Source organism: Furipterus horrens, unplaced genomic scaffold, assembly GCF_987537825.1.
Source record: "Furipterus horrens unplaced genomic scaffold, mFurHor1.1.pri manual_scaffold_4, whole genome shotgun sequence".
Lineage (NCBI taxonomy): Eukaryota > Metazoa > Chordata > Mammalia > Chiroptera > Furipteridae > Furipterus > Furipterus horrens.
This window is the reverse complement of record NW_028327174.1, coordinates 154,686,730-154,701,444: the sequence shown is the minus strand read 5'-3', so window position 1 is coordinate 154,701,444 and position 14,715 is coordinate 154,686,730. Positions and strand designations below refer to the sequence as shown.

The 14,715-nt window shown below is 52.7% G+C and overlaps 1 protein-coding gene across 1 annotated transcript; it reads right to left on the bottom strand.

The window, feature by feature from the left end:
- Positions 1 to 5,763: 5,763 nt before the first annotated feature.
- Positions 5,764 to 11,427, bottom strand: LOC150013116 (putative speedy protein-like protein 3). The gene is made up of 9 exons (XM_090275215.1): positions 11,319 to 11,427; positions 10,590 to 10,799; positions 10,038 to 10,070; positions 9,269 to 9,478; positions 8,538 to 8,596; positions 8,045 to 8,130; positions 6,340 to 6,508; positions 6,092 to 6,166; positions 5,764 to 6,000 (listed from the first exon to the last, which is right to left on the bottom strand). Exons 1-9 carry the CDS (start codon positions 11,425 to 11,427, stop codon positions 5,764 to 5,766), a joined length of 1,188 nt encoding a protein of 395 aa, XP_090131341.1.
- Between the last annotated feature and the right edge of the window lie 3,288 nt (positions 11,428 to 14,715).

Here is a 14,715-nt window from a genome sequence, read left to right as displayed (position 1 = left end):
ATCGATTATTATGAGGAGAGAGAACATTCCATATTATTTCATCTTCCCGTTAGAATATCGAAATGCCAGCATGGAAGACTCATCTCCCAGAATTCTCCTATAGTGTAGCAAGAACAGCTCTCTAGCTAGAGCAGCTGTCACTCTGTCACAGCAGGAGATTAAGATTTGGGGGAATTAGAAGTACAACTGAACACTTTCTGGTCAATGGAATGGTGAAAAAAAGAAAGGGAGACGAGAGATACTGATTTTTTTTCTTTCTCTCTCTCCAGGCTTCTTCCCGGTAAGGGGGTATGAGGGAAAAGAGGAGGGTACCTCCGTCCCCTATTCCCTGTTGGGAGGCTGCCCCCCAGAGTGACTCCTCCCAGCCTGGGATGCAACCACATGGATGCAGATGTGGCAGGGCAGTGCGGTGAGGCAGGGAGAGGCTCTGAGATTTGACTATTTAACCACCCTTGGTTCGTGGTGGCTGGGACACTGCGCTGAGAGCTGTGGGACGCTCATGGCAGTTTGAAGTGACCCTCCTTAGAGTCTCGAGGAACCCATGAGAACTGGCCTAATGCGGAGATTCACTTGTTTGTTACTAGGAAGAGCTGAGGTGAGACCGTGGCTGTGAGCAAATGTCCCTGTGGTCCGAGGGAAAGGCAGGAGAAAGGACAGCCTACATCTTCACAGCTGCAGGTTTGAAGCACTCAGGAGGCGGACAGGTGCGTGTGTGGTGCGTCCGCGGTCACGGTGGAACCTGCGTGGGAGCGCGCCCAGCGCTGAGTCTGGGGCTGCGACAGCTACTCTGGGAGCTCCACATCTCGCCCCAGCCTTCTCCTTGTTTGTCTCGCTTTTTTCCCCTTCCTGGCCAGGCTGGATTTTCGCGTTGAGGGTTTCCTTCCTTCTGCAATCCAGGGAGGGCGGGGCCGCGGACCCCTTTGGTTTGCTCTTTATGCTGCACAGCCCCTCCAGAGTCCGCTCTCTCCAACCAGCCAGAGGAACCAGCCCCTGGCGGACATGGTACCCTTTCCTGTGGGGAGAGTTGGGGTCCGCTGAGGTCTTTCCGGGGTCCCCTCTGCTTCACCACGCAGCCCCTAGGAGGAGGGAAAGAGGAGGGGTGGGAGGTTAGTACAGGACTTTATGAACTTTCACGGGAAGCTTGTATCCATTTCGCCCCATCTCCCCGCCCCCCACAGCCGCTGGGATTATGAACTCTTCTCCTTGAGTAGCAGGAGGTGAAGGTCCAACAAGATGCTCTGTGCACACAGGGCTTGGAATGGGCCCTCTGAGACCTTCCCTTCTGCTCCTTGGGAATGGCTCTGTGGCTGACAAAAGCCCCAAGGCTGTAAGACTTGGCAGAGTAATTAGGACCCAGAGCCAGACCAAGAGGTTCTGAGAAGGTGGGCAGGCCCCTCCCTCAGGCCAAGTGCTTTGGAAAGGCAAACTAGAGAGTTGGGGAAACAAGGTAAGTGCTACCAAACAGACTCTGCGCTGCCCAGTGAATTCTCTAATTTTCTTCCATTCTCCTACCCAGTTTTTTCACCGTGGCTTACACAGACGCTTTGCCTCCGTTCAGCGCATCACCACCTTCGCGTCTCTAGACTGCCTTCTCGTAGGGTTGCTAACGGTTAGTAAGCCCTGAATCTTTTTGCTGTTGTGGAGTCTACCCTCATTAGGCAGGTTGGAGGACCTCACCAGCTCGATTTTCTAATGACTAACCCCCCAGCTTAGAGCTTCATTCCTTTGGCTTAAATCGATACAGGTATCTTAGCAGAGATAATAAATGAATCTTTATGAACCATATACACGTTAGTATGAATGAGTTCCTCAGCTCCTTTCCAGAATGTAAATTTTGAGACAAGGAAGGATAGAGGGATCGTGGTGTGCTGAGGAAGATATGAAGAAATGTTGTCAGGGAGAGGAGAACTATCAAAAAGGAGGGGACAATGATATTTATTCCACAGGAAAACAACTGGAAATACTCATTTGTTGCATTTGAAAGGAATCGTAAATGTATCATGGAGCGCCCGTACAAAGGTCCACTGTGCAGCCTGTATAAGGGAAGTTTATGAAATGTCTGATAGAATAGGTTAGCCCATCATAGTGTTATGAAAAAAGGAAGGTTAAAATTGTATGTAGTTTGTTCACAGCTCTGTAAAACAAACATAGAACACCGAATCACGAACTTAGCAGAAAGCCCGGAAGTAAATCCACTTAAATTTTCACGATGGTCATCTTTGGTGCCAATATCATGTTCGATTCTTTTTGCTTACTGTCTTCTGTGTTTTCCCGAAGTGTTTATTTGGCACACCCTCTCTGATTGGAGTTGAGGGTAGAGCATCATTTTAGAAATAAAACAGGCCTTGAAGAGAGGAAAAAAGTGGAAGAACCTAAAGTGAACTTTTTACATCGACGGTTTGTGGTACGTAGTAAGACATGCTCCACGTGTTGTGTAATGAACGTTTTGGCCGTTCCTTGACCCCGTTTCCTTGGAGGAAGGTCCTCTCGGTCCTCGGCATTTCCCGAGAGACAGCGATGTCTATGAGCTGTGCCGGTCCCCTTGTAGCGCGCCTGGGTTCATGCTAAGGAGGAGACTCAGGATGGGGGCCTGTCAGGCCAGAAGGACCCGCCCTGTGATTAGAGGTCAAGGATTAGAGCCCAATCTCTGAGGCAGGGAGGAGCCTGGAGGTTGAATTCCACCGCGTAGCCAGTGATTGCAAAGACCCTGCCTACTTATTGCAACCCTAAGGGAAACACAAGTCACCAAATCTCAGGTGAGCTTCTGTGGTGGGGGAAGCACATCTGTGTGCCGTGAGGGAGGCACACCCAGAGGACACGGGAACTTGGTATCTGGGACCGTCCCGGCGTTCTCTGACGATGCCATCTGCCAGGAGGCTTTGCTTTCCTCCGTGACCCGGTGTTCCGGTTATGAGCCCCTCCCTCTGGACGCCCGCCCCACTTAACAGAATTATTTCTTCCTGTATTCTCTTCCTTTTTTTCTTTCCTCCAGGGTTTCTGGGACACCTTCACTTGTCTCCCACGGTTCCTAGCCCACCGCAGGCTCGAGTGTGCTTCAACCACGTGAAGCTGGAATTGGAGGTTGTGAAAAGGACGCCCATGAGGAATAAGGTAGTGACCACTGTGTGTGTCCTCTCGTGCCCGGGGGTCTGCTTGTCACAGCCCATTTGCCGGAAAGCGGGTCCCGTGGAGTCCCCTGCGCTTTGTTTTCAATTTCAGGTTATCGTCTAGGTGCCTGTGGTGCTTTCTTCCTTCTCTCTGCTCTTCCCCTTCTGCTGCTGCAGTACCACGCTCTTCTCTCCTGCTCTCAGGCTCTCAGGCTTAGGCTCTGCCTCAACGTCTTGTTCTTCCCACTGACGTGCAAAACAATTCAGGGTTACTTTTCAGAGTTTAAGGAGTTTGGTGGAGTAACCGCAACCCCACGAAGCTCCGTTATCACTTGACAGTGAAGAGCTAATCAAACTGGTCCAACGACACACATCACAAAGGTGAGAACTTCATCTTTATCATATGTCCTCAGAAGAGGCATTGCACTGTGCTCTTCAGTGATGTAAGATAACGTACAGACGTGTCACGTGGGCTAGCTAAAAAGTGACAGTGAATTCCCACAACTCGATAACAGAGACCGAAACAGAAAAACTTATATTGATGACAATATGGGGGGGACTACCCACCTAGCGGTACGATGGTTAAAATTACATAACAGATAAAACCCCCCCAAACCCCTCTTGAAAGTGTAAACAATTAAATGTACCTATATGTAACAGATCTATGAGTTATAATCAACTCAGTAGGAACAGCGTGTTTTCAAAACTACAACTATTTCCAAACTCTTTAACAGAAGTATATAAATACTAAGCATGAGAATAAATATAATAACCCTATGGGAACATACTGAAAGTAAGTTAGTAAAATATTTGGTATATACACAACTCTCACGTTCGTAGGGCTCTCTTAATTTTATCCTTTTAAAGTAGTTCCTCCTCTGCTGAGCCCTAAACTCCACCTTGCGATGGCCCTAGACTGTTGCAAACGGGTGTGTGAGAAGTGGGACCTGTAGCCTCTACCTCGGCGAAGATAGGACTGAAATGATCTGAAATTTTGGGTGTTGACTGAGAAAGGGGCACAATCTGAAAACACCCTGGTTTCTTGTTGTCCTTAAATGGATTCCTAGAAGCGTTCCGCAGAGCAGGACGTGACCGTCCAGCTCATGGGAGAATATTCTGGGCCCTGTTAGATTGTCTGCGCAGGAGGCTCCTCTTTCCCTTCCTCCTGCCTGTCATCAGCGAACCTGCATTCACTTCCTGCTGCGCACCAAATCTCCCGTGGCCTCAGCGACCTAGAAGTAAGAGAAAGAGACATTTCCAACACGCCACTCTCCAGGTAGGAAGATTGCCTCAATTCTCAGTCACTCGTAGCCCGAGTTTAGACTACCCTATAAATCCTATTTTATCTCTAATTCTCCATCCTCAACCTCATTCAGGAACCTTTTTTTTTTTTTTTCCCATTATGAGGGTTGAAGTGTGATGACAACGAGTCCAAAAATGACTTCACATACCCAGGAACCTGCGTCCTAGCGAGGACTCGAGGAGATTCTGTTCAGGGAGCAGCACACATCAGGAGAGTTGTCCTTTGCTTTACTCACACCTTGGTCCATTTGTACACGTGAAAACCTGACCTTAGAACCACCCCAGCAACGTTCCCGAGACATCAACATCGCAAGGCGTGCTCCCTGACACTAACCCTGGATTCTAAGTCTAAGCATAACACCGAGTCTGCTCTTGGCTAGTGCTACAGTCACAGTGCTTGTGTCCCCCCAAATTCATAACGCCTAGGGTGACGGTGGCTCAGTTGGTTGGAGCGTCTTCCCATACACCGACAGGTTGTAGGTTCAATTCCCAGTCAGGGCACATACCTAGGTTTTGGGTTTGATCCCTTCTCACCTACCTCGATGTTTGTCCCTCTCTCTTCCTTCCTGTGTCTAAAAGCCAGAAACATACCCTCGGGAGAGGATTTTGAAAGAAAGAAGAAGAAATGGGGGTCTTCGGGAGGCGATTAGGTCACTGGGTGGAGCTCTGATGGATGAGGTTATTGTCCTTAGAAGAGACCCCAGAGCCATGCCTGGCCCCTTGCAGCATGGAAGTGCACGGCGGGGGCGGGGAGTTGGCCGTCTGCAGCACAGATGAGGCTCCTGAGCGGAAGCCGGCTGTGCCGGCCCCTGATCTCAGACCTCCAGCCTTCGGAACTGGGAGAAAGAAATGTCTGCGCTTCTCTAAGCCACCCAGTCTGTGGCCTTTGGATGTGGCAGCCAGGAGGGTCTGAGATAGCTAGTTCACAAGGCTGAAACCGGGTCTTTGCCTGTTGCTCTGCCCAAAGCTGTAAGTCTAAGGTGTGTATCATAGTGAGCCTTGGCGGGGCTACTGTTTCTCAGCCTCTGCTCATTGTGACCAACCTCCGTGACCATCAACTTGAGGGGAAAATGTGTACTTGTACAAGGGGTGAGATCGGTGAGGCGGGGAAATGAAGAACACGGCGATGCTGTGTCTCTAAGCAATTTGTTGGAGACTAAATTTGGATGAAGAGGGAGCTAGTCATGATTTTATTGTTTTATTGTGGGGTCTAGAGACTGCGCCATCTGCAATCCTACTGGTACACGTTTCCTTTCTGTAGGTAAGTCCCTAGAGTTGGTATTCCTGAGGGATGTCGGGCCCAAGTGAGTTAACAAGGGAAGTAAAAACACACTCTATGGGAAAATCTGGGAACCTACTCTTCAGCAAACTCAAGATTTGGACAAAGCTGTTCCTTGGACCCCGTTGCCTCCGATAAAATGAGGTCAGCCAAACCCTGAGGCCTGGCATCCACCCATGCCACCAAGGCGCCTGGGCGTGGTGGTCGGCTCGTGGCCGGCAGCCGCGTCAGTGCCTGGCTGTGTGCGCGGTGGGTGCGCTTCACAGTGTGTGGACGGCTGATGGGGAGGGGTGGGGTCGATGACCACGGGTCCTGCAGTTAAATGTCTCGCATTTCCTAAAGGGACCACAGATCATTGCGTCTGCACCTGCGGGGACACAGCCCGACGTTCCTACGCACCTACCTTAGCCTCTGGGGTCTCCAAAAGGAGGGCACGGTCTCGCCCCCACACCCAGAGCTCGGGATCAAAGGCCTGGATCTGGAAAGACAAACAGTCCCCGAAAAGGTGAGGACTCTCCAGTTGCACCCACGTCCCTCCCCTCGTCGGGCCCCCAAGTGTCTCTCATCCCCCAACCCCAGGCGAGATGCCTCACGATCCCTTCTGTCTCCGGTCTGGCATCGCCCTGCGCCAGATGTCCACAGCCCACCTACCTCTTCACACTCCTCCTTGGAGACCCATGCCCTGCAGCCCATTGATCGAAAGAATTGGCATCGCAGTTTGTGGAACAGGGGACGCCGGGAGTCGTTGCTGTCCCCGTAGAGGAAGGAAAAGATGGCCTGTTTAGGGGCGCAATCCTCCTCCATATCCAGGGCCAGGTAGCTGAGGAAAGCCATCAGGGTGTCAGTCAGGAACGGGATGGAAGGGACGGACCCCTGCCTGCGGTCAGCCTCCCAGAAAGGACACAGACTGGGTCGCCTTCACACAGGACCCACGGGAGCCCCATCCAGGGTCACAGAGTGCCTGCCTCCCAGTCATGAGCAAGCCCCTGTTGAGCAGGCACCGGAAGGGCCCCTCTGAATACCTTGACGATTCGGGTACAATTAATTCAGTGGGGAAGCCTGCCCCCTTCCCGGAACCTGCTGTGTGCGCACACACCTGTCTCTCTATCGTTTCGGTCCCTAGACAGCTCCTGTGGGCAGGGACCAACTGGTCCGTTTCAGTATCCATAGTTTCCTGTCAAACGACTGAGAGGGGACTTGGTTCCTGGGCGCATTCACTCAGCAGCCCTTCTTGAGTTCTCCCATCCTCACATTCCCTGGCCCTGGAGATGCACTTTATAAGGTTTCATGGGATGAGTGACTGAATGCTCTGCGTCCTAGTCAAGTGCAAAGCTGATTACCTCAGAGACTCAGTGTCATGTCAGCTTTGCAACGTGAAAAGAAGAGTGCCGAGTGTTTTCAGAAGTCATTGACACATATGTACTGTTAATGTTTTAATGTTTTACTTTTGCTCTTGGGGCGCGGAAGTGAGGGGGTCTGGAGGTTTTAGTGTTTCAGTTGGGGTAAGAAGAAATCACGTCTTTCAGTTACATAGGGGTAAAAATACCGAGACGGAAAGTACAGTATCCAGTCAGGGAAGGGTGTTAGGAAGAGTGCGAGACAAAGAAGGGAACGTCAGGGTGGTAAACACGTTTGATGGGGATAGTAGAGAGAGCTGATTTTCAACCGAGAACTCTGGGCCGGATTTAGGCCCAAGTGAGGCAGTGGAATTGTTGGGTGTGGGGATGGTGAAGTGCTTAGACCTGCGTTTAGAAGTACATTCAGGAAGACTCGTAAGAAACATCCGTGGGTCTTACTGCTTTCTCTCCTCCCCGGAGGAGGTGTGTATTGATTTAGAGAAAGAGAGAGAGAAACATGGATCGGTTGCCTCCTGCAGGAGCCCTGACCGGGCTCGAACCCGCAACGTTTTGGTGGACCGGACGACACTCCAAAGAATCGAGCAAGCCGACCACGGACCTGGGGTGAGCACTTCACAACGGATCTGTATTATGGAACGGGGGCCTGAATTGAGAAGGACCATTACATTTGGTATCGTTCAGAGGTGTGGCAGGATGTGAGGGAGAAGGCTTAGAAATGGTTAGTCTCAAGCCTGTTTACTCAGGGGAAGAGCGGGGTCGAATCTTCATGGGGCTTTTATGTTTTCGTTTGCTTTCCTCGGTCTTTTCACCGGCATTGGTGTGGCTGGCTTTTCCCAAGAACAGTAGAAGAAACACTGTGTACTACAATCCTGTGAAGTTCCTACACAGAGTACACAGTAGAAACAGGGTAAAAAGTAGCTGAGAGGTTGGGGACCCACTCCTGTCCTGGCGCTCCCCAGAGGATGACAGTGAGTCCTGGGATTGAGCCGAGTACTCACAGGGCCAGGAAGAAATGGACTCGTTGGAACTGCCAGGCGAAGAGGCCCGCGCGGCTGAAGTAGGCCACAACCATTGCCAGGAGGTACTGGTGGACAGAGGGGGAAAATAGACAATGAGGACTCACATAGTGAAAGAGGAGGAAGAGCGGGATAAGGGAAAGGCTGATGCTCCCGGGTTGGCCGGTGCTGAGGGTTTCGGAGCATGTGTCTGGGACAGCCGGCATCAGGAGGGTCTCTGATAAGCTGGAGCAAAGGGGCGCCCCCGAGAGCTGAGCGAAGAGGGGACTTGATGTGCCAGCGGCCACAGGGACAAGCCTTGGGCTCAGATCCCAGGGGAGCCGGGGCAGAGGCTGGGCTCCCGTCCACAGTGCAAGAAACGCCTGGGTCCCCGAAGGCAAGTGGTGCCAAGGCGTCCGGTCGGAGAGGGAACTGTGGGCTCAGGAAACTGCCCCCTGCGTCCGAGGATCAGTGGTAGGGCAGGAATACCTCTTACCTTATCTGAAAGTCTCAGCCTGACGTCCCATTCCAGGAACCCTTTGACGACAGGATCCTCTGTGAAGAGAGCGCATGTGTTAGCTTGAGGACAGCAACGCAGTTGGCGTGGGAGCGTTCCGGGGCCAAGAGGGGAACCGTAGGCCTCCTGGGGGCGGTTGAGGATTGGGGCCAAGGGTTGAGGCTGCCAGGCAGAGGGATTGAGGAGATTGTTCTCTGGGCAAGGAAGCAGGGGTGACACCACGCCCCACCCACCCAGTCTGGGGGCACCGAGTGACGGGTAGGGTGGCAGTAGCACATCTGCGTGACGCAGATATTAACCAATGAGTGCTGCTCCCTCCTCACACGTGGATGCACCCCTGCCGCAGCCAAGGCATAGCCACTCGGTCGTTTCTCTGTGGACAGTCACATCAGGGCGTGAATTTGGCCTCGTTATCTCCCCGTACACACATGAAGGTCTTTCGATGCAAAAGACCAGTCAGAGCTAAGAAGTCTCAGAGGGTGCGATACCCACAGGCCAACTCATCCCAAGTGCAAACCCTTTTCAAGTCTAGCCTAATCCTATGTCACTTGTAAGTGCCCCCCCCCCCCCCCCCGTGAGAATGAATAGGGAGCCCTCCTAGGAAAGAGCACACCAACTAGCAGGGAGTTCTTTCTGTTGGAAAAGTGTAGTTCTTTAAAGTTGTTTGTTCAGAACAGGATAGGAGGGTGCTGTCCAGGGTGTCTTCTTACGGAGCAGCCTGGCAAAGGCCTGGTGGTGTTCCTCCAGGACCGTGGATGCTTTCTGTCTTTTGATCTTCATTTTAAGACCCTCCAGTTCCTGGACCCGCCAGATGTTAGGCCCAGGCGCGGCCTCCTCCTGTGCCTCCCGCCTTGGGGACCGCTCCCTCCTCCTCTTCCTTCCAGCGGTGCGGTCCAGGTGGCTGGAATCCACACAGGGGTCTGAGTAAAGAACCCAGGGTACGAGCTGAGGCTTTTGCCTTTGGAATTCAGCTACTGGTCACCTAAACCCGACCACCCCTCCACCCCACCGATCCCCCCACCTTATAACCAGCGTCTCCGTTCTCCCGAGTCTCCTAGACTGGCCTTCTCCCCAGCCATCTTTTCATCTTCCTCCTTCGGTGATGGCCAGCTCCCCGCCCGCCGCCCCAGAGTCACCTGGCTGCTGTTCTTCGTCTCTGTCCTCAAAATTCTTCCTCTGAAGTAATTTTCTCCCCTTGAAGGGGAGCAAAAGAACCCTCATAGTCTCTTCCCTTCCCTTCTCTCAGCTTTGAATCTCATCTCGGAACCCTCCTTGCTTGCCTCCCAGGCTCTCCTTTCATTGGGATACCCTGGTCCCCCGCTCCTGTAGTCTCCTGCAATCCCTGATGCTCTGAATCTCTCCTTTCTTTCACACACAACCTGCTCCAGTCCCCCTTCTTCCTTAATGCCAACCGTGTCAAATCCCTGGGCCCCCTGTTTCCTTAGCTGGTTTTCCTGGGTTCACCTGAATCCCTCTTACCTCCAGTGGGCACCATGAGGGCCAAGGGCGAGGCTGCCGGAAAGAGGGATAGAGGAGATGGCGCCCTGGGCAAGGAAGCAGGGGTGACACCACGCCCCACCCACCCAGTCTGGGGGCACCGAGAGACAGGTAGGGGGGCAGCAGCACATCTGCGTGACGCAGATATTAACCAAAGAGTGCTGCTCCCGCATCACGCATGGACGCACCCCTGTGGACACCATAGCCACTCGGTCGTTTCTCTGTCGACAGTCACATCAGGGCGAGAAGATGGCCTCGTTATCACCTCTTACGCACAGGAGGGTATTTAGACTCAAAAGACCAGTCAGAGCTAAGAAGTCTCACAGGCCTACTCATCCCAAGCGCAAACCCTTTTCAAGTGTAGCCTAATCCTTGATCACTTCTAAGTGTCCCCAGTGAGAATCGGTAGGGCGCCCTCCCAGGAAAGTGAGCACGCCAACTAGCAGGGCGTTCTTTTCTGTTGGAAAGGTATAGTTCTTCAAAGTGGTTTGTTCAGAACAGGATAGGAGGGTGCTGTCCAGGGTCTGGTCTTACTGAGCCGCCTGGCAGAGGCCTGGTGGTGTTCCGCCGGTGCCGTGGGTGCTTTCTGTCTTTTGATCTTCATTTTAAGAGCGTCCAGTTCCTGGACCCGCCAGATGTTAGGCCCAGGCGCGGTCCCCTCCTGTGCCTCCCTCCTTGGGGAGCGCTCCCTCCTCCTCTTCCTCCCAGCGGTCCTATCCGGGTGGTTGGCATCCACACAGGGGTCTGAGTAAAGAACCCAGGGTACGAGATGAGGCTTTTGCCTTTGGAATTCAGCTACTGGTCACCTAAAGCCGACCACATCCTCCACCCCACCTTAAAACCAACGTCTCCATTCTCCCCGATCTCATAGACTCCTGGCCTTCTCCCCAGCCATCTTTTCATCTCCCTCCTTTGGTGATGCCCATCTCCCCGCCCGCTGCCCCCAACTCACCTTGCTGGTGTTCTTCGTCTCTGTCCCGAAACGCAACCTCATTTCATTTAATTTCTCCCCTTGAAGGGGAACTGAAGAACCCTGATCGTTTCTTCCCTTCCCTTCTCTCATCTTTGAGTCTCATCTCCGAACCCTCCTTGCCTGCCTCCCAGGCTCCCCTTTTCGTGGGGCTATCCCGGTCCCCAGCTCCTGTAGTCTCCTGCAATCCGTGATGCTCTGAAGCTCACCTTCCTTTCACAGGCACCCTCCTGCAGTGCCCCTTCCTCCTTAGTGTCGACCGTGTCCGATTTCTCGGCCCCCTGTCTCCTCACCTGATTGTCCTGGCTTGACCCGAATCAGTCTCAACTCCAGGGGGCACCCTGAGGTGCTAGCCTCTGGGCTCGAGTTGTCCGAGGTGGGACTTGGGCTAGTGCCCGCCATCCCTTCTTTTCAGCTCCTGTGTGCCAAGAAACCTTGGCAAGCACAAGTCTGGAGAGAATAGGCTGTTGCCTCCCTCCGCTGCCTAGCGCCACGGAGTTGGATCCTTCCGATCAGGAGGTTCCGAAGCCTGCGATGTCATTGGTCATCCCAACCCGGCAACGAGTTTGAGAGACGTAAACACACGTATCTAACTGCCATATACGTAACTGCCATCCATACATGTAACTGCCATGCGTGCTCTTACGTGTCCTGGAGGTCAGGGTAAAGAGTACCTCCTGCTACTGACCCAACAACATGAGACCCGCCGCCAGAGCTGTCCTCGAGTGTCAGCATCACCCTTCATCTCCTCCCCAGCAGATGCTCTGTTGTCTGCATTCCGAATGTGAACTGTATTGGGACGTCTTCTTTCCCATTCCCATTTCGGAGTGTAGCCTGGTGGGAGAGGGAGGTGACAAGGACATGTAGGGAAAGCAGAAATGCTAAGACCTTTCCAGAGTGGTGTGAAAGTGTCCAAAAGTTCCCGGGAACACGGCCCTGTCAGGTGACGGTTTACTTGAAAACCCCGAATTTGGTGCCCTGACGTGCATGGCCCTTTGCACCGAGCATCGAGCCTCCAAGTGTCAGTTTCACCCGTTGGATTCCCGGTCAGGGCGCTTGCCTGGGCTGCAAGCTGGTCCCCGTTTGGGGACCTGTGCAACCAGTCGTCGTTTCTCTCACACATCAGAGTTTCTCTTCCACTCTTCCTCTCCTCCCAGCTCTTCCCCTCTATAATGAATAGGTTGATATCACGAATCAGTTGAGGGCGGTACAGGCACTTGGGAAAACAACAGACACAACACCACCGAACATGGGGTTTGGCGAAGCTCGAGGTCTACAGAAATGATGTTCAGGATTGTGTAGCAGGGGAAACGCATCCTCAACCCTCAGGCAGCATTCATTCCAAGAGACGTTGTGAGAAGCTAAAATCCCCGAAAGCTGCACATGCGCTCACGTGCTTCAGATGGTGTCCACAGTTCGAGGGAGTCCATGAATCGCCCTGAGCCTGCCCCTCAAGTGCAATGAAGAAACTCTAGTCTACGTATCAGCATGCTCAGCCTGTGCATCAGTCTTGAGCCAGAAATTTCACTCCCTCTCCTGTATCCTGTGAATGAAATATCACATGCACAGAAAGACTTAAGTGGAAAGATCTCCACTTCAAGGCAGAACATGACGTTCTCCGTGAAGGTGGGGAGCGCAGACGCAGAAAAGATAGTGACTAAGCCGTTCTGCTGCAGGATCAGTGGACGATTTTTCTGAACCACCTGCCAGCCTCCTACCTCTCCTGTTTTCATGGGCATTGAAACTTTTCTTCCTTCTCTTTATCCTCCCTCCCTCCCTCTCTCTCTCCTCGCTCCCCCCCTCTCTCTCTCCTCGCTCCCCCCTCCCTCCCTTCCTCCTCCCCCTCTCCTTCCCTCCTTCCCTCCCTCCCTCCCTCCCTTTCTTATCGTGGTGCGATAACATAACCAATGTACCATTTTAAGCATAGTAAAGGTGAAATTCTGTGGCATTGAACACACACGCACCGTGCTGTGCTACAGTCACCACCGTCCATCTCCAGAACTTTCTCATCTTCCCAAACCGAGCCTCCACACCCAATAAATACGAAGTCCTCATCCATCTCCCCCAGGACCTGGTAGCCCTCCTTCTACCTTCTGTCCGTATGAGCTTGACTACTGCAGGGAGCCGGTATCGGTGGAATCATATAGCGATTACTTCAGGCTTATTGAGTCAGCGTAATGATTCAAGGTTCATGCACGTTGTTGCATGTGTCAGAATTTCCTTCTTTCTATAGGATGGGTAATATCCATTATAGAAACCGCATTTTGTTTATCCATCCATGGGCTGATGGACACTTGGGTTGTTTCTCCCTTTGGGCTGGGAGTCTTGCTTTCCATCCATCCTTTGAACTTGGATGAGACATTCAGGATGTACCCAAACTTGTATTTTTCTCTTTGGATCACGTCCATGTGTCTACTCTGCCCATAGCAGCCGTGAGCGAAGTGCAGTCAGTTCCTCTAGAATAGAGTGTGGCAGTTCCTCGAGAGTTATAAATAGAACCGTTCTATGAAGGAGCAATTCCAGGTCTGGGTATTTATCCAAATGAAAGGAAAGGAGGACTTGGAAGAGCTACGTGCACCTCCAGGTTTGTTGCAGCATTAGCACCAGAGCCAATGTGTGGGAACAACGTGTGTCCATCGATGGGTGAATGGGTACAGAAGATGTGACAGGTACATGTAAAATGGCACATTGCTCGATTATGGGAAGGGAGGGAATCCAGCCATTTGGGTCACTATGGATGGGCCTTGAGGGTGTTATGCTAAAGGAAGTGAGACAGACAGAGACAAACATATTCTGTGCGGTATCATTACTATGTGTAATGTGAAAAAGAAAAGAACTGAACTCATAGGAAGAGACAGTGGCATAGAGGCTGCCTGGGGATGGGGGACTAGAGAACGGCTGGTGAGAGCTGGAAACTTTCAGTGATAAGATGAACGAGGCCTGAGCATCTCCTGTACAATGCAAGTGGCCGTATGGAGTCGGTGTCCTGTGAGGCCCAGTGGTGAGTTTTCCCTGTTCGCGCGAGCTGGGTGCTCCCAGAATGTCCTTGTGTGGGTTGTGTGTGCCCTGCTGTCCTAGCGGAGCCTTGATCGCTGTGGGCACATGAGTGGGTGTGATTGACCGTCAGTCTGAGCAGCTGCAAGGACCGCCTGTGACCTGAGCAGACAAGCGGTTGTGCGTGGCGGGGCAAGAGTCACTGTCGTAGGGCTCTGGTGCCAGCCAGGCTTACCCTTAAGGTGTGTGGTTGTGGAGCTGGTTGGGTGGTCGTCTGGTTGGTCTGAAGCTGGCCATTGGATGCATTGGTTCTGGAGCCTCTTGAGAGGGGCTCCAGTGCTGACCAAGGGCAGCTGCCATCGGTGCCCAGTGGGCCACCTGGTAGGAGCTACCAAGTGATCCGTGGTTAGCTGGCACCCGTGCTGGCGGCCTTGAGACTCTTGGAGGGGGCCGTGCTGTGCCTCAAAGTCGGCTGCCACTTTTACTGTGTGTGTGGCTGCTTATGTGAAAACTTCCTTTCGAAGGCAACACTAGCCGCAGCTTATGCCAGGCCTGAGGCCACCTGACGGGAGTTTAAGGCAAGCTGAGAATGCTCAGCGCTTGTGCGGGATCTGGAGCTGCTTAGCAAGAGGTCCGGGGCACACCAAGGCCAGCTGCTGCCCGTTTGGGGTTTGTGGACCTCTGGGAGACATGAGA